We start from the raw sequence: 18722 nt of genomic DNA on the forward strand, positions 1-18722 counted from the left end.
TTCTGGTGCCGGCCATTGGGTGCATCCAATAGGAAAAATAATTAAAAGATATTAATGCAAAGTTTTCACGTGCTAAAATAGAGAATATTTATTGTAAAAAGTAAAATAGATCCATTTAGTTCAAGTAATATTGAGTGGGAGAACATGCCTCACTCACATTTAAATGACAGACATAAAAGAAAACAAGTATACTCTAATTTTTCCTTTTTTTTTTTTTTGGATATTATTGGGTGTCCTCAATCGGCATCTACCAGATTATCCTGGGATGCAACACAGCCAAGACTATTCCCGCGCCTCGTGATACCAGCCCCACAGCACCACGAGGGTGTAAATTCAAGAACTCAGGGAAAACTCGAACCCGAGAGGCGCGAAGGCTGACTTCGTGAGAGGCACACCCAATAGACGAGTTTACCACCTGAGCCATGCCCCGGGGTTATACTCTAATTTTTCCTTGGGCCAGCATATGGCTTTCTTTTCAAATTTTGCCACGTCAGCCCGAGATGGTGGAACTCTCGTTGTACACGTAGCATCACTCCCGAAGGCTTGGCTTTAACGGCTAAACTGGGATAAGGCTTTGGCTTTACATTTTTCATTTTTGGTTTGGGCTGTAGCCGCCCACCGCTAACTGAGAGGGAACCTCCGCCACATACAGAGAGAGAGAGAGAGAGAGAGGAGGGGCAGTGTCTTCGCTTCAGAGTATGGCTTCTTCGTGCACTGTCTTCGTTTCCTCTTTCGGATTCTCAAGCCCTCTTTTCACCTCTCTCTCCAGGTCCTCTCCGTTTTCTCTTCATCTTTCCCTTGAAGGTTTCTCCTTTACTTCGCGAAGACTCGCTCATGGAGAAATTGGGGTTTTGGCTCCTCACAAGAAGAGGGCAGGACTGTCGACAGCTTCTGCTGTGGTTACGGATTCCTCAGAAACTGCAACGGAGACCGAAGACGCAAACTTGGACGAGACTCTAGATGAGAAAATCGTTCTGCCCACCAATGAATCATCTGAGAGACTCCTGAGGATTCGACACACGGTAATTGTTCTCTGTTTGCTGTAATTTACGTGTCCACAGCCGTAGTGCTCTTTTTGGTTGCGGAGGAAATGTGAGAAAAATGAGAAGAAATTGAAATTGGTTTTTTTTTTTTTTTTGTGTGTGGATTTCCTGAGCAACCAAACGGATGGTTGGTGGATCTGAATCTGAAGCGTGTGGAATTCTGTTCCCATCTGCTCCCACCAATTTATTTTTCAACTCTATAGTGCCTCTGATATCTGCTGTTCCCTCCCCCCCCCCCCCCCCCCCTCCCTGCGAGCAAGCAATATGTTTGAACTAGGAAGTGTGATTTACAACTAACAAATCGTACTCCAATAAAAATTTTCATTTGATTCTTTTGAAAATTTTCTTGCTGCATATGGGAGACTTATTGTATGTCGGGAAAGTTGTTGTCGTGAAAATTTCAAAAAAGAGTCATTATCATCCTCCTCTTCCCCACTTTTCTAAACTTGTTCTCGTGGAATTTAAAAAAATTGTCACTAATAATTATTGGGTTTGCTGCTATTTTGATTGTCATTGAATTTGAATGCTGAAAGTGTGGAAAATTCTAAAAGTTTTGACTTTTCAAGTTGGTGTAGATTGATTGTAAATATGTTTCCTAGATTAGAGATATGCTCTAATGGCTGAGATATTTGTAGTCCTAAACTTTAGCATTTCAATTATGTATAGTGGTTATTTATGCCCACAATATTGTAAAGCAAAGCACAAATGAATAATACCAAGTTTTGACTTGGTATTAGAGCCTCCCGAAAACCTCCATCAAAACATAAGCCCCTCATACTGCTATGAACAATCATCGCAGCAAACAACTACCACCTTATGGCTCCTGAATCATCTACTCTTGAACCATCAACCCAGTAATCCATATCCAATCCAAAAATTTTGGCTTCCATGTCGGAGTTGTCCTCACCGAAGTTAACTATGATGTATGGTCCCAAATATTAGAGATGCAAATCGTAGGACGTGAGAAGCTCGAATATATTATGGGTAAAATTGATCCACCGAAGGAAATTGATGCAACCTATGCAAAGTGGTATGCAGAGAATCAAAAGGTCAAGGGCTAGTTGCTGACCTCCATGTCGCCGGAGATAATGAAGTGTTATCCGCGACTGTGTACCGCAAGGGAAATCTGGAGTTGTCTTGCCAAAGCATTCTATGATGGATCAGATGAGACACAACTCTTTGCACTAAATTAGCGTACCTTCACCACCAAACAAGCTGGTCGACCTCTATCAACTTATTACGGTGAGCTTGTCGAAAATTTCCAAGAATTATATTATCGTGATAAAGTTAGCATGAAGGATTCCGATGATATTGTCACCTATAAGAAATCTGTTGCACGGTTGAGAGTGCACTTCTTTCTTAGTGGTCTGGATGCAGAATTCGAACAGATTAGAGATGAGGTTCTTCGGAAGGACCCTTCGATGGACCCTGACGACACCTATGCCTATGTTCGTTGAGATGTTGTATGCCGAGCTACCTTAAATGATGAACTCGATAATCCTGACTCTTCCGCTCTAATGGCTCGACGCGCTAAGCCCTAGCCTCGACAATCCGCTTAAAAGACTGATTCTAACCAAGCACGATCTCAGAAGGGCAGTTATGAGATTGGTGCTACCGAACCCAAACGTTTGTGCCCTCACTGTGGTGAGACAGGCCATACAAAGGCACAGTGTTATGACTTAATTGGCTATCTAGAGTGGTGGGCTCTAGCAAAGGCACCGTGCAAGCACAATTTGAAGCCAAACCACCAAGCCTTTGTTGTCGTGACCAAACCTTCCAATGATGTTGCAGAAGCTTCCTCTTTGATTGCTACTTCAAGTAACATTGGTAAGGTTTTCCATACTTCTGCATTAGATAGTAGTAGTCGTACATGGATAATTGATTTCGGTTGTACGGATCTCATGACCTTTAACAATCAGCATATTCAGTCCATGAAGCAGTCCACCACACATATAATCTCTACCGCCAATGGCAATCCCTCGCCTGTGATTGGAGAATGTTCAATTCCTCTCTCACATAATTTGAATCTTGATTCTATTTTAGTTGTATGCCCCCTCAACCATAATTTATTGTCTGTCACTCAAATAACCAGTGCGTTGTATTGTGTTGTGATTTTTTGGCATAACCTTTGTGTTTTTAAGGACATTCGAACTTGGAAGACGATTGGTTGTGGTACTAGAAGGGGGAAGCTGTACAATCTGGTTCTGAAACCTACTAGCTCACATCAATTGGCTCAAGCTCTTTTATCTGTTAGCAGAATTGACAGCTACATGTGCTGTATGTTGGCAGAATTTGTTTAGGATGTAAATAATGTAGAAATCCCTATAGTGTGAACGACAGCTATGGTTAGTGAATGACGGCCACCTACCATGGTGGGTGAGCCACCACCACCTACCATGAGATCATGCCACCAGCCAGAGGCTATAAATTGAGACCCTCCACCAGAGCTAAACTACACATCTCAACTGCAAGTTGTGCCCTCTTCTGTTTTTCCATATTTTATTCTTTGCGTACATGTTAAATAGGGACCCAAGTATGTATACAATTGATTCATTTAGACTAAAATTAACATGGTATTAGAGCCCCTCTTTTGAGTTTGTTGTTCTTAGTTTCAACAAGTTCCGTCTTGCTTTTCGTGGGAGTCGGTCTTCTCTGTGGTGTCCACGTTGGTGGTTTTATTGAGTTTTGTTGGGGGCTTCTGGAGTTTTTTTTTTTAGTTGCACACAGATGTCCTTGATTGCAGGCTACTCATCTCAGTGTTTTTTTTTTCCCCGTGGTGGCTGGGCATTTTTGTGGTGGTTAGCAACTTCGACTCCTCTTGGTGTGATCGACGAAGGTGCTGTGTTTCTTTCTCTGCTGTGTCATTTTTCATACGCAAGGCAGGCTTGCTGTTTATTTGGTTAACTGCTTGAGCTCATTTTTTCTTTGTGCCATTTATCATGTCTATTGAAAAGACTATTGTTAGATTTAATGGAAAGAATTTCCCTTCATGGGAATTCCAATTTAAAATGTTCTTGAAAGCGAACGAATTATCAAATCATATTGATAGTTTTGCTCAAGTTCCCGTTGGTGAAAAGGAATTTGCACAATTGGAGGTCTAGGATGCTAAGGTAATCTCTTGGCTGTTGGGGACAATTGAGTCTCATCTTGTGACCAATCTTCGCTGTTTTACTAAGGCTCAGGCTATGTGGGATTATCTTCACCGTATCTACCAACAAGATCACAGTTCTTGGATGTTCCAATTGGAGTTGGAAATTAGTAATTACAGTCAAGGTAATTTACCTATTGAACAATATTATTTTGATTTTATTAATCTTTGGAGCAAATATTCTGCTATTGTTCATGCTAAGGTTCCCCCTGCGGCTCTCGCTGCTCTTCAAGTGGTTCATGCTAAGAGTCAACGCGATCAGTTTTTGATGAAACTTCGACCTGAATTTGAGCCCGTTCGCACCAATTTATTGAACCGTAATTTGGTTCCTTCTTTGGATATTTGTTTGGGAGATTCATTGTGTGAAGAACAACGGTTATCCACTTATATGAGTATGACTTCTAAGAAGGTATTTTCTGAGGCTGTGAATGTGGCATATGCAGCACAAGGGAGAGGGAGTAACAAGTTGCAGTCTTATAGTTGCAAGGAGTTTGGTCATATTGCTCATACTTGTCCAAAGAAAGTTTGTAACTACTACAAGAAAGTAGGCCATTTCATTAAAGACTGTCGAATGTGGCCTCAACATCACCAATCCCAAGCTTTTCAGGCTGTTGTTCAATCCTCTTCTTCTTCTTCTTTTGCGCCACCCACTGTAAGCTCTAATTCGCTTGTTCTCACACCAGCAATGGTCCAACAGATGATTGTGTTTGCTTTTACGGCCTTAGGCCTACATGGTACGGCTACTAAGTCAACTTCTCGACTTGTTGATTCGGGCGCATTTAATCATATGATTGGTAATATGACAGGTCTCCATGATGTTCGTAAGTATCAGGGCATGCAAAATATTTAGATTGCTGATGGCAGTACTCTTCCAATTACTGCTGTTGGTAATTTAGGCACTTCATTTGGCGATGTTTTTGTCTCACCTAGATTGTCTACCAATTTGCTTCCTACTGGTCAAATGGTAGATAATAACTATGATGTTCATTTTTCTCGCGATGGCTGTCTTGTGCAGGATCATGTGTCGGGGACAGTGCTCGCGAAGGGACCTAAAGTGGGACATTTATTTCCTTTACAAGTTTTTATTCCTAATGCTGTTTCTCTTGCTTGTACAACTACTGCCAATAATAATGAAGTTTGGCATAAGAAATTGGGTAATCCTAATTCTGTTGTTTTGGATCATCTTATGAAACATGGTTTCTTGGGCAGCAAAGATTCCTTTTCTTGTTCTCCTGTCTCTTTTGACTGTGCTATTTGTCATCTTGGTAAAAGTAAAACTTTACCCTTCCCTACACATGGTAGTCGTGCTTCTAATTGCTTTGAGATTGTGCATTCTGATGTTTGGGGTATGAGTCCTGTTATTTCTCGTGCTCAATACAGATATTTTGTGACATTTATTGATGATTACAGTCTTTTCACATAGGTCTATTTTCTTCGTTCTAAAGCTGATGTGTTCTCAACCTTCCAAACTTTTGTTGCCTATGTAGAAACTTAATTTTTTACTTGTATTAAGATCTTACGCTCAGATTTTGGGGGCGAATACATGTCTAATCCTTTTCGATCTTTTCTCCAATAGAAGGGTATTCTCTCTTAGCGTTCGTGTCCTTACACCCTCAATAGAATGGCGTTGCTGAGCGTAAGAATTGTCATCTTTTAGATGTCGTTCATACTTTGTTGATTGATTCTTCTGTACCTCCTAAGTCCTGGGTAGAAGTTTTATCTACTGCTGTCTATTTGATCAATCATTTGCCTACTGTCACTTTAAATGATGATCTTCCCTGTTTTCGATTATTTTGCATATCTCCGGAGTATCAAACACTTCATACTTTTGGGTGTGTTTGTTTTGTTCATCTTCCACTTGTGGAGCGTAACAAGCTTGCTGCCCAATCTGTCATGTGTGCCTTTATGGGACATAGTCCTACTTAGAAAGGATTTGTTTGTTATGATGCTCATGCAAATAAATTTCGGATCTCTTGAAATGTGATTTTCTTCAAAAATCAATTTTTCTTTCGATCTCAGGTTATTTATGATACTCCTATTACTTTTCTTCCTGCTTTTGATGATGTGTCTTTTTCTATTGAGCGATTTAAACCAGGTGTGGTATATCATCGACATCCTCCTTCTTCTTCAATTCCCCTTCCAGACACTGATCTGTCATATGATTCTGTGGTTCCTCAATGCTCCACTCGGGTTACACACCCACTGGATAGGTATGGTTTTCCTCATGCCTCACTTATTGTCACTCTCGAAACTATTTTTGTTCCTCACTTATATGCCCAAGCAGCCACCCAAGCATGTTGGCAACAAGCAAGCTCTTCAAGATAATCACACTTGGGACCTTGTGACTTGTCCCTCTGGTGTCAAACCTATTGGTTGTAAGTGGGTGTTCTCAATCAAGTTTCGGTCTGATGGGGCACTAGACAGATATAAGGCTTGTCTCGTGGCTCTTGGGAATTGGCGGGAGTATGGTATTGATTATAAAAAGACCTTTGCACTTGTTGCCAAAATGACTACTGTGCGGACTATCTTAGCACTTGCTACGTCGCAGGGGTGGTCTCTTTGACAGATGAATGTGAAGAATGCTTTTCTACATGGGGATTTGAAGGAAGAAATCTATATGTCTCCACCTCCCGGCATGTTTGCTACACTTTCCTCAGAGGTTTGTCGGCTACGCCGATCATTGTAAGGACTGAAACAAGCTCTGCGTGCATGGTTTGATAAATTTCGCTCTACTCTGCTTGATTTTCAGTTTACTTAGAGTTAGTTTGATTCCTCTCTTTTTCTTCGGAAGACTTTTGGAGGAATTGTATTGCTTTTGATATATGTTGATGACATTGTAAATACTGGCTCTGATATTGTGTTAATCAAGCAATTACAACAGCATCTCAAGGCCTCTTTGCACATGAAAGACCTTGGTCCCTTGCAGTACTTTCTTGGCCTTGAGGTGCATCTTACTCCGACCAGTTTGTTGTTACACTAGCACAAATACACGTAGAAAGTGATTTTATTGGCTGGTCTCCAATTAGGTAACTCTGTTCTTACTCTCTTGGAGGTAAATCTTAAGCTTTGTTAGGAGACAGGCGAGCTTCTATCAGATCCATCCTTGTATCGACAACTTGTTGGGAGTTTGAACTACTTAACCATTACTCGTCCTGATATTTCTTTTGCCGTGCATCAAGTCAGTCAATTTATGCAGGCTCCCCGACATCTTCATTTAGCCGCTGTCCACCACATTATCTGATATCTGAAGGGCACCTTTACACGCGGGTTGTTATTTTCTAAGGAATCTTCCTTACAGTTGGTGGGGTATAGTGATGTTGATTGGGCAGGATGTGTGGATACTCGTCACTTTGTTACTAACTGGTGCATGTTTTTAGGCAATGCACTCATTTCTTAGAAGAGTAAGAAGCAAAACAGAGTTTCCAAGTCCTCCACCGAGTCAGAGTATTGTGCTATGTCTTCCGCATGCTCTGAGATCACATGGCTTCGTGGGTTGTTGGGTGAACTTGGGTTTTCTCAACTTCATCCCACTCCTCTCCATGCTGATAATTCCAGTGCTATTCATATAGCCGTTAATCCTGTTTGCCATGAGCGTACGAAACATATTGAAGTCGATTGCCACTCCATACGTGAATCCTTTGACAAACGGGTGATTACTCTTCCTCACATTTCCACTGAACATCTTGACAAGATCGACAATTCCTCTGAAATTTGGTTGTGGCACAGGTGCTTGGGTCATGCGTCTTTTGGATATTTAAAAAATTTGTGCCCAAAGTTGTTTTCTCAGTTAAATACTTCAAATTTCAAATGTGATATTTGTGAACTCGCAAAAAGTCACAATGTATCGTTCCCATTGAGCATGAATTAAAGTCCAGTACCTTTTATGTTGATCCACTCTGATGTATGGGGGCTGGCCAAAAAACCTTCCTTGAATGGTTCTCGTTGGTTTGTCTCATTTATTGATGGTCACGCTCGTATGACGTGGGTTTGCTTGATGAAATCAAAGAATGAGGTTAGGTCCTTGTTTCAAAAATTTCATTAGATGATTGCCACTCAATACCAATCTCACATACAAGTTCTTCGCATTGATAATGGTGGAGAATTTGTTAATCAGGACTTGAAGAAGTGCTTACAGGAACATAGCATATCTCACCAGACGACTTTCCCTTCTTCCCCTCAGCAAAATGGGGTTGCGGAGTGCAAGAATCGCCATCTACTTGAAGTTGTACGCGCCTCTTTGTTTGGAGCTCACATGCCCACCAGTTACTAGGGTGAAGCGCTCAGTGTTGCAGCTTAACTCTTTAACCGTGTACCCTCCAGCTCGCTGAATTTTCAGACTCCCTTTGAAGTCCTTCATTCGATTGTAAGTGCTCTTACTGCTTCGAATTTATCACTTAGAATTTTCAGGTGTGTGGCATTTGTGCATCTTCTTAAGCCGTTGCGTGATAAGCTGGAACCACGAGTCCTACAATGTGTCTTTGTTGGCTATGTCTCACTTCAAAAAGGCTATCGCTGCTATCATCCCCCATTACGGGAAATGTATGTCACCCTTGACGTTGTCTTTCATGAAAATGACATGTACTATACTGTTCCCGAGTCTTCAATTCAGGGGGAGAGACGAAATGAATTGCAGACTCTAAATCTAAATCCTTCTTTGGACCATTTAGATACAAGTGGTGAATTTTTGGATAAAAGTGGTGAGTGTCCGTGTCCAGAGGAGGCAACTGGGCTGCGTGAGCAACCTATTCTCGACCAAATGGACGTTCATTTGAATGGGGAAAATAATCAGAATCAGATGGAATCGGCTCACCAACCAGACGTTCGTTTGAATGGGGAAAATAATTCGAATTAGATGGAAACAACTCCACTTCAAGTACCATCTAACTAATTGTTTTTTGAGGTCAATTCCTCTCCTGAACACTCCAGGTACATTCTGAATTTCAATTCCTTCCAAAAGTACTACCTAATCAAACCACTAGAGGTATACCTAGAGTTAACTACGAACCTGTTTATAGTTCCAATCCTAAGTATCCTATGAACAGCTATGTATCCTGCCATAGACTGTCAAAGGAAAGTGAGTCATTTGCGAATCAATTATCTGCTGTATCTATTTCTACTAACATGTAGGTAGCTCTGGGAGATCCTAGGTGGAAGGAAGCTATGAATGAGGAAATGAAGTCACTTCAAAAGAACTCAACTTGGGAAGTTGTTGAGTTGCCTGAAGGGAAGAAACCTGTTGGATGTAGGTGGGTTTTCACAGTCCAATACACGGCAGATGGAACCATTGAACGATTCAAAGCTAGACTAGTCGCCAAGGGGTACACTCAAACTTATGGAATTGACTACATGGAGACATTCGCACTGATAGCAAAGATCAATGCTGTCCGTATTCTTATATCCTTGGTAGTGAATCTTGACCGGCCATTGCACTAGTTCGATGTGAAGAATGCCTTTTTGCATGAAGACCTTCAAGAAGAAGTATACATGGAGTTGCCTCCCTAGATGTAATAAGCAATCAGAAGGTGGAAAACAGGTTTGTAGATTAAAAAAGGCCCTATACGGTCTGAAGCAATCTTCGAGAGCATGGTTTGGAAGGTTTACGAAGTCAATGAAAGCTTTTGGATACAAGCAGAGTAACTCAGATCATACTTTGTGTGTGAAGCATAATAAAGGAATGATTAGTTGTCTCATTGTGTATGTTGATGATATGATAGTGACAGGAAATGATTCAAAAAAAAGGACCACATTGTAGAACCGCCTAGCCCGAGAATTTGAGATGAAGGACCTTGGTCCATTGAAATTCTTTCTTGTTATTGAAGTGTCAAGATCAAAGGAAGGTATTTTTCTATCTCAACGAAAATATGCCTTAGATTTACTAAGTGAGATTGGTATGACGTCATGTAGTCCAGTTAGCACTCCTATGGAAGAAAATTTGAAGCTAGGCATATATTTGGATCAAGTTCCGACAAACAAGGAGAGATATCAAAGATTAGTTGGGAGATTGATATATCTTGCACATACTCGGCCTGTCTTGGCATATGCACTAAGTGCCGTGAGCCAATTCATGCATTCTCCAAGCGAAGAATATAAAAATGCAGTTTCCTGCATTTTGCGCTACTTGAAGTCATCTCCAAGGAAAGGAATTATGTTTAAAAAGGGGAATAATCTGGATGTCAAAGGATATAATGATGCAGATTGGGCTGGATTAATCAAAGATAGATGGTCTACAATGGGATATTTCATGTTTGTAGGTGGAAATCTGGTCACTTGGCGAAGCAAGAAGCAAGCTGTAGTTGCTCTATCTAGTGCTGAATCTGAGTTTAGAGGAATGTATAAGGCAGTATGTGAGTCATTATGGATCCGTAATTTATTAGAAGATCTGAATATTAAGCGTGACAGCCCAATGAAGCTATATTGTCATAACAAGGCAGTTTGTGATATTGCCCACAACCCAATTCAGCACGATCGAACCAAATGTGTGGAAGTTGATAGGCATTTCATCAAGGAGAAACTAGAAGCAAGGATCATTGAAACACCTCATGTCTCGTCTCAAGAACAACTTGCTGATATACTCACCAAGGCTGCATCAAGTCGAGCATTTTAAAATGGGAATGAGCGACATCTACCCACCAACTTGAGGGGGAGTGTTGAAGATTCTAGAAGTTTTGACTTTCCAAGTTGGTGTACTTCCGTATATGGATTGATTGTAAATATGTTTCCTAGATTAGAGATATGCTCTAATGGCTGAGATATTTGTAATCCTAAACTTTACCATTTCTATTATGTATAGTGGTTATTTATGCCCCCAATATTGTAAAGCAAAGCACAAATGAATAATACCAAGTTTTGACTGAAAGACATGTCTTTTTTGTATTCGAACATATTGTAGATACATTATCCTCGTTGGATTGTTTCACTGACATGGGAGCAAGCAAGGAAGTAATATTGTGACTTGTGCTTCATCTATATTTGATTTTACAGGTTTTTACGTGTAATATTCATTTTGTAAATAAGCTTATGAATGCATGCAGTGTGCACATGTAATGGCCATGGCTGTTCAAAAGCTCTTCCCAAATGCAAAAGTGACCATTGGGCCATGGATAGAAAATGGTTTTTATTATGATTTTGATATGGAGCCTTTGATGGACAAAGATTTGAAAAGGATTAAGAAGGAGATGGTGAGTATGCATAATCTTTGTGCCTTTGTTTTTATGCTTCTCAATAATATGGAAGATTGCTAACTTAGGAAAAAATACATTAGCCTATTCAGGATACAGATTAAGAAGGAGATGGTGAGTAATGCTTATTCTTCCTTCCCTTGTTTTTATTCTTCTCAATAATGTGGAAGATTGCAAGCATAGGAAAAAAATATTCATTAGTCTATTGTTTCAGGGAAGGATATTTATTTCTTACATCATCTGTAGGATCGAATCATAAGTCGCAATTTACCTTTGATAAGAGAAGAAGTTTCCAGAGATGAAGCACAACAAAGAGTAATGGCAGTCAATGAACCTTACAAAATGGAAATTTTGGGAAGTATCAATAAAGATCCTATTACCATCTACCATATTGGTGAGGTCCCTCTCTCTCTCTCTCTCTCTCTCCCTCTCCCTCTGCATTTTTTTTTTGTAATATCCACACCCCCTTCCCCCAGCGCTTAAGTGTTGCTGCCAGAATCGTTTTAATTTGAGTTCAAGATGCTTCTAGTTTATCTTTTATGAATGCCATTAAATTATATATACTCCTATATTTTTAAAAAATTATTCTTTGAGCATTCTATTTTTTGGTTTTTGGAATCTAAATATTTTCCAATTTTTTTTTTTTTTTGTTTCTTTTCCCCTCCATTTTATGATGGGAAAGAAATTTTCATCAATGAAAGAGAGAAAAAGATACAAGATTTGGAAGACATGACACCCTTCTATAGAAAAACTAAGAGATAGCTACAGAAGGGAACCCTCTAATTCTTTTTTGCAAATCACACAGATAAATCTCCCAAAAATGCTCTTGAAGTTGATGCCAAATGGAAGACAGGAGATGTTCCATCCCATACTATATCAGAAGACAATGTCTTATCCTTGAAAATTTTGAGGCCCATTAATTATGGAAAAGAGTTCTTATTTTCCATTTTCAATTGTAAAAATTCTGGCTTATTTTAAAATTTTGCAACATTCATATTAAAAGGTTGAAAAGAAAGGATTTGTGTAGATGTCCGAAGTTGTTTTCATTTTCATATCTAGAATTCAAAATAATTACAAAAAGACACCTTGTTTTCCTATTTTCCAGAAATTATATATGAAATTAAAAATTTGGAAAAAAAATAAAAAGATATTTTCCAAGTTTCCTATGAGTATTTGGAAAATTAGAAAATAAGATTGCATTTTGTAATTATTTGAAATTTTGAAAATTGAAAATAAAACTATTTTCCACAAGTGAATGGTGCCAAAACTTGTTTTTGTTTTTCATTTTTTTTATACAAATGCTGCAAAGCTGGAAAATAATATATATATATATATATATATATATATATATATTGTAGTTCTTTGGGAATTTAAAAATGGATTTTTTTTTTTCTCACAACTGAAGAGTCTTTTAGCATTCCTCTCCATCCATAATGTCCAGAAAATAGCCTCAAAAGTACAGCTCCACAAAATTCTACCTTTCTTCTCCCAAGACCTCAAGACTCCACCAACTTGAAGTAATCTATGGCAAGTGGGGTCGCCTATGCCTTAACCAAACTAGGAAAAAGAATCTTACCTGAAGCTGTCTAGCCACCCAACGATGTGAAAAAAGATGCTCATTTGTCTCATTATACACCAAATGTGTCATGCAAATAGGTTGATGACCTTATAGGATCTCCCCATCTGCGATAAGGCATTCGTATTAATCATATTGAGAGTCAAAATCCAAGTAAATACCCTGATCTTAAAAAGAATTTAGACTTCCAAGTTATGTTCTCTAGAGGACAAGGATCAGAAATCAAGGATTTCAGTAATTGGAGGAATATAGGTTAAGAGGAGAAACCAGAATTATTCCCTAACCAAATGTGCAGAGTTAGGGGCAAATGAATCTATAACTCTCGAAAAATTAGCTGGCTCATCAACCTCTCTTTCATCAAGAAAAAAGAGAGGAAAGAAATGAAGATCCTAAGAAAGAGAATCTACTCTAGGGAATAAAGGGAAGTGATTGGGGTGCTATGTACAAAAGCAAGCCTAAAGATGTGAGGCACCAAGGCTGCTGAAAAAGTCACACACTCCCAATCTTCTCAAAACCAAATATTATCACCCTTTCGAAGCTTGGTAAACAAATGGTAAACCTAATAAACAAACATTTAAGAACTCGTACAATAAGTACTGCCACCATCTCTCACATCCCATCCATCATGATGAATAGTTTACTTTCTATTACCTTGTGCCTTGGGGATTCAACTTCTGTTGTAAACTTCCATAACATTTTCGCGGTGGAGACGCATTGTTTCAGTTCGTATGAAAATATTTTTCCTTTAAATTCTTGTTGCCAATAGTCTTTTTTTTTTCCTTTTTCCCTTGTAGTTATGTATTTCAAATTCAGTGATATCAGATGATGGATTATTCAAATTAAGCTCATCAAAATATCTTTCAGGTTTGAGATGCTAGACCAATGTGGGTTTAGTGTGACTGAGCTATGATATGATATCCTAGGTCTTGTGGAGCAAACTATGCTTGTACTTTTGACTAACAAAAAAATTATGCTGTAAATAATTGTATTTTTTAGCCAGTGAACTTATTAATTTTGTTATTTTTGAGGGAATATATGAAATGGGATTTAAAATGGATGAGGTATCTTAATCTTGTTTTTTTGTTTGTTTTTGCTTTATTGTTTTTGTTTTTGTTTTTTGTTTTTTTTGTGTTTTGTTTTTTGTTTTTTCGTTTAAACATGACAAGCACACACTGGAACATATAGAAAATTACCTGCATGCACATGAGCGAATTTTGCTGTAACTTGTTTTGACTACTTGCCATACGCTGTAATCGTTGTTTCTTCAAGATCATCTGATACGATAAAAAATCATGTCTTATGCTTGTGCAATCCATTTGTGATGAGTATAACCTGATTCCCGTACGTCCATCTGTTTAAAGGATTTTTTTTTTTCCTTTCTGATTTTTACCCTAAAACATGCTTTGCTTTCACATTGTGGGGCGTCAGGGGGCCAGATTATCAAAGAGAGGGAAGCACTTTGGCTCATCAAATTCTTATTTTGTTGAAATTATTGATTTTCTCTTTGCTGGGTTTTTGCTTCCATTACAGGTTTTTTTTTTTTTTTTTCCTTTTGACCTCATTTATATTATATGTATATATTCCCAGGTAATGAATGGTGGGACCTTTGTGCTGGGCCTCATGTTGAATCTACTGGGAATATTAACAAGAAAGCTGTTGAACTTGAATACGTTGCTGGTGCTTACTGGAGAGGAGATGAAAAGAAACCCATGCTGCAGAGGATTTATGGTACAGCCTGGGAGAATGAAGAACAATTAAAAGCATACCTTCTTTTTAAGGAGGAAGCCAAACGCCGGGATCACAGACGCCTGGGGCAAGATCTTGATTTGTTTTCTATTCAGGTAGCTGTTATTGGGTCTATGGGATTCTTGTGTAATTGTCTATTGCCCTTTCTAGTCAAGACTGATGTGTTAACTTTGCTTCTCCTGATCTCGAATATATCATTGGGATTGCTGTTTGTTCACAGTGAAGGATTCATGCAATTACCATCTTAAGCTTCTTTGGAATTTCTCAGGATGAAGCTGGTGGGGGTTTAGTGTTCTGGCATCCAAAGGGTGCCACTATTCGGCACATCATTGAAGACACGTGGAAAAAAATACATATGGAGCATGGTTATAGTCTGCTGTATACTCCACATGTGGCAAGGGCAGATCTTTGGAAGACTAGCGGGCATTTGGAATTTTACAGGGAGAACATGTATGATCAGATGAAGATTGAGGATGAACTTTACCAACTTCGACCAATGAATTGCCCATACCATATCTTGTTTTACAAAAGGAAGTTGCACTCTTATAGAGATTTTCCAATCAGGGTTGCAGAGCTGGGGACAGTTTATAGATATGAGTTATCTGGAAGCTTACATGGTCTTTTCCGTGTAAGAGGTTTCACCCAGGTACATTGTTGTATGTCAAATTTATTTTTGTGAACTGTTAAGTGGATGCTTTTCACGTGATTTTATATCATCAATTCGTAGGGAAAGCTTTCGTATGGTACATAATTTTAGGTGCTACTGCCACTATGCTTTCTTGTGGTGTCAATTGTTGGGTTTATCAAGTTGCACTTTTGAATCTTTATTCCATTTGTGTGGTACAAATATTGGCATGTTACTAGAATGTATTGCTGAGAGCATTATACACCTGCTCAGTACATCAAAAGGGTACAGAACACATTTAGATCCCTTATTTTTCTATTGTGCTTGCATGCAATCAACTGTATTTTCTCAGATATTTGATCTTATTGATGTAAAAGTAGGTAGCGTTTGATGTGAAAGATATCTCTGATCAAATCTGTGAATTGGTCTCTAAGCCCTTTTGAATGCGCTATAGTGGATCAGGGCAAGGATAATTGTGTCATTACATGCAAAAAGTAATAATGACAATAATCTGATTTCAAAATGTCAGCTTTGAATTAGCTGTTTTTCTACTTCCTTTGCAGGATGATGCACACATATTTTGTTTAGATGATCAAATCAAGGATGAGATTCTGGGAGTTCTTGATATTACAGAAGAAATATTATTGCAATTTGGTTTTAACAACTACGAAGTGAACCTCTCAACAAGGCCAGAGAAAGCTGTGGGAAGGGATGATGTATGGGAAAAAGCGACAGCTGCTCTTAGAGATGCCTTGGATGAAAAAGGTTGGAGCTATCGAATTGATGATGGAGGTGGTGCCTTTTATGGGCCAAAGATTGATCTCAAGATTGAGGATGCTCTTGGAAGGAAGTGGCAATGTACAACCATACAGGCAAGTAGCCAACTCAATTTGCCATGGGTTTTGATGGTGCTAGAAATCTCTCTGGCTTCCTCCCTCTCTCTCGGGCGTCCAAGACTTTCATCTAGTTCCAATTTTCTGTAAACTGACCCTTTTTTTCTTTTTTGCACATGTACAGGTTGATTTTAATTTGCCACAGCGTTTTGACATTACATATGTTGATTCCAACTTAGAGAAGAAGCGGCCTATCATGATTCATAGGGCAGTGCTTGGATCTTTGGAACGATTCTTTGGAATCCTTATAGAGCATTATGCTGCGGATTTTCCATTATGGCTCTCCCCAATCCAAGTTAGATTTTTGCCTGTAACAGATGCACAGGTACCTACTACTTTCAATGTTTTGCTGTTGAGTTTGTATTTCATTAGCATGGAGAACAGGCCTTCAATTTGGATTTGTACAGAATTCAATAAAGTTAAATGCAACTTTGTAGTATACTGGGTTCAAACTCCATATCCCAAACACAATATAAATATATTTGTTTTTTCTCAAAGATGTGGGGGTAAAGCTCCCGAATTTAAGGATAAATTCAATGTGTTTATGCAGCTTGAGTACTGCAACAAAGTGAATGAAAAATTAAAAGCTAGTGGGGTTCGGGCTGAAGTTTGCCATGGTGAGCGCCTGCCTAAGCTCATTAGAAATGCTGAGAAGCAGAAAATCCCATTAATGGCTGTTGTGGGCGCGAAGGAAGTTGAAACTCAAACTGTTACAGTTAGATCTAGGTTTGGCGGGGACCTTGGCAGCATGGCAGTTGATGAATTTATCAGCAGAACCAAGTTTTCTACTGAAAAGAGAGTGCCATTTCTGGCAAAGAATTGAAGATGCCCATCCTGCCAACAAGTGGGATTTACCTTGTTAAATATTTTCAACTGTTTCTATACTTAAAAATGTAAAATGTGTAGAAAACAACAGATTATTCTTGTGTAGAGAGACAGTTTGTTCATATTTCCGTTACTCTATAAGTATATTCCTTCTACAATTTTCTTCTTTTATTTGATTAGCAGCGACCCAAGTGTTCTGGTCTTGCCCAAATGGGAATGTTTGCTTCTTCTTAGGACTGTGAGTCCGCAAAAGCTCGTTTTCCCCCCTTTTTGTTTCACCCCTTTTCTCTGCTTTCTCTGCAAATTATGTTCGCAGAACAGAAACAGAACCAGAGAATACAGGCAAAAGCCTCTGCTGAGCAACACTGCAGTGGCCAACAGCTACAGAGCAAATAAAGACAGCATTGAAGGAAAAAGTTTCATAAGAGTCTTTGTTCTACATCGAAAATTTGAAAGAATTGAGAAATGTTTATAATGCATTTAGTAAAATTGAAATTGGAGGGGAAAAGTGAAGCAAAATGTATGATGAATGATTTACGTCTAAATAAAACCTAGAGGTATTTGTCTTCAAGAGGCAGGGGCCATTGTATATGTTGAGGTCAAGCATTTCTAATTCGCTCTCAATGAAGGTCATAACCTTAATACGCCTATGGTATCAGCGGTATAATAAGATCTTTAGCTATATTAATATAAGAAGTGGTATAATAAGATCTTTAGCTATATTAATATAAGAAGTGGCGCCGATTATAATGAAAGTTTGGTACTAGTTTTTACGGATCTCCACGAAAACAAGATGTAATATAAGGTCAAAATAATGCTAAAATTTTCAATGGACTTCTTGTCAAAGCATGATGGAAAATGTGTGATATTCTGTTATAAAACAATCTTAGTTTAAGCTAAAACTATTATGGGTTTCATCAGAATTTTGAAACAATTACACAAATAGTGTTTAAATTGAAAGATACCTGCTTGTCAATGTTTGACTTAAAATAATATTATTACAGTCTAAGTGGGGATTGTTGGAGTTCTCTAGATTGTAATATAAGGATGAGGGAAAAAGCCTTTATTAATCTTTGTCCCACAACAGAAGTTTTGAAATAATTGAAGGGGCAGATTTTCAAAACATTTTTCATCTTTCTAGTTAAAATAGAAATTAGAGGAAAAAAGTTATCATAATTTTATATATAATTATTTGGCACTTGGCATGTGTGCATATGTGAATCAAAGAAGACCCCATATTCAAAATTAATTTTTTTGAATTGAATAATTAACTTTTTGATAAGATGAATGTTGGAAAATAAATGTCAATTGATAGAACTATCATTTCAAAATATAATTTAAAATTTGATTCGCATGTTTACTTGAAGAGACATAATTCTTTGAAGAGCGTTGTCGGCTTGAAAGGATGTTATTTGTAGTCCTTCATATTTATAATGAGAGATCTTAATAGTAGGATTAATAAAAAAATTATATAAAATTTCATTTTCTTTCTCATTCTTATTTCTTTTATAATCAAAACTATTACTTTTAAGAAGTTCTATGTAGAAACTACCTATTTGGTACCTGTAGATTTTTGGTAGTTTTTGTTTTATCTTAGGGGCGATCTTAGAATTTGTTTGGACGAGTAGAAATATCACCATAAGGATAGCGATTCACTCAAACCTCAAAACCATATAAAGTTTGTCCTT

At 38.3% G+C, this 18722-nt stretch overlaps 1 protein-coding gene across 3 annotated transcripts; it reads left to right on the top strand.

The window, feature by feature from the left end:
• Positions 1-578: 578 nt before the first annotated feature.
• On the top strand, positions 579-17205 carry LOC131147956 (threonine--tRNA ligase, chloroplastic/mitochondrial 2). Of its 3 annotated transcripts, XM_058097637.1 has the most exons (8): positions 579-1022; positions 11223-11369; positions 11616-11763; positions 14533-14786; positions 14960-15337; positions 15880-16188; positions 16334-16534; positions 16760-17205. In XM_058097637.1, the coding sequence occupies exons 1-8, from the start codon at positions 699-701 to the stop codon at positions 17030-17032; spliced, it is 2034 nt and encodes a 677-aa protein (XP_057953620.1). In that variant the 5' UTR covers positions 579-698; the 3' UTR covers positions 17033-17205. The 3 variants fall into 3 exon arrangements, with proteins under 3 accessions (XP_057953620.1, XP_057953621.1, XP_057953622.1); XM_058097638.1 differs by lacking the exon at positions 11223-11369; XM_058097639.1 differs by lacking the exons at positions 579-1022; positions 11223-11369 and adding an exon at positions 11459-11483.
• Positions 17206-18722: the final 1517 nt, after the last annotated feature.

Source organism: Malania oleifera, chromosome 2, assembly GCF_029873635.1.
Source record: "Malania oleifera isolate guangnan ecotype guangnan chromosome 2, ASM2987363v1, whole genome shotgun sequence".
NCBI lineage: Eukaryota > Viridiplantae > Streptophyta > Magnoliopsida > Santalales > Ximeniaceae > Malania > Malania oleifera.

Bases quoted from the DNA above. Each gene is read 5' to 3' on its own strand.
- LOC131147956 (XM_058097637.1), top strand. From the start codon at position 699: ATGGCTTCTTCGTGCACTGTCTTCGTTTCCTCTTTCGGATTCTCAAGC. The intron at 16,189-16,333 runs GCAAGTAGCCAA...GCACATGTACAG, and splicing joins GGCAATGTACAACCATACAG to GTTGATTTTAATTTGCCACA. The intron at 16,535-16,759 runs GTACCTACTACT...GTGTTTATGCAG, and splicing joins TGCCTGTAACAGATGCACAG to CTTGAGTACTGCAACAAAGT.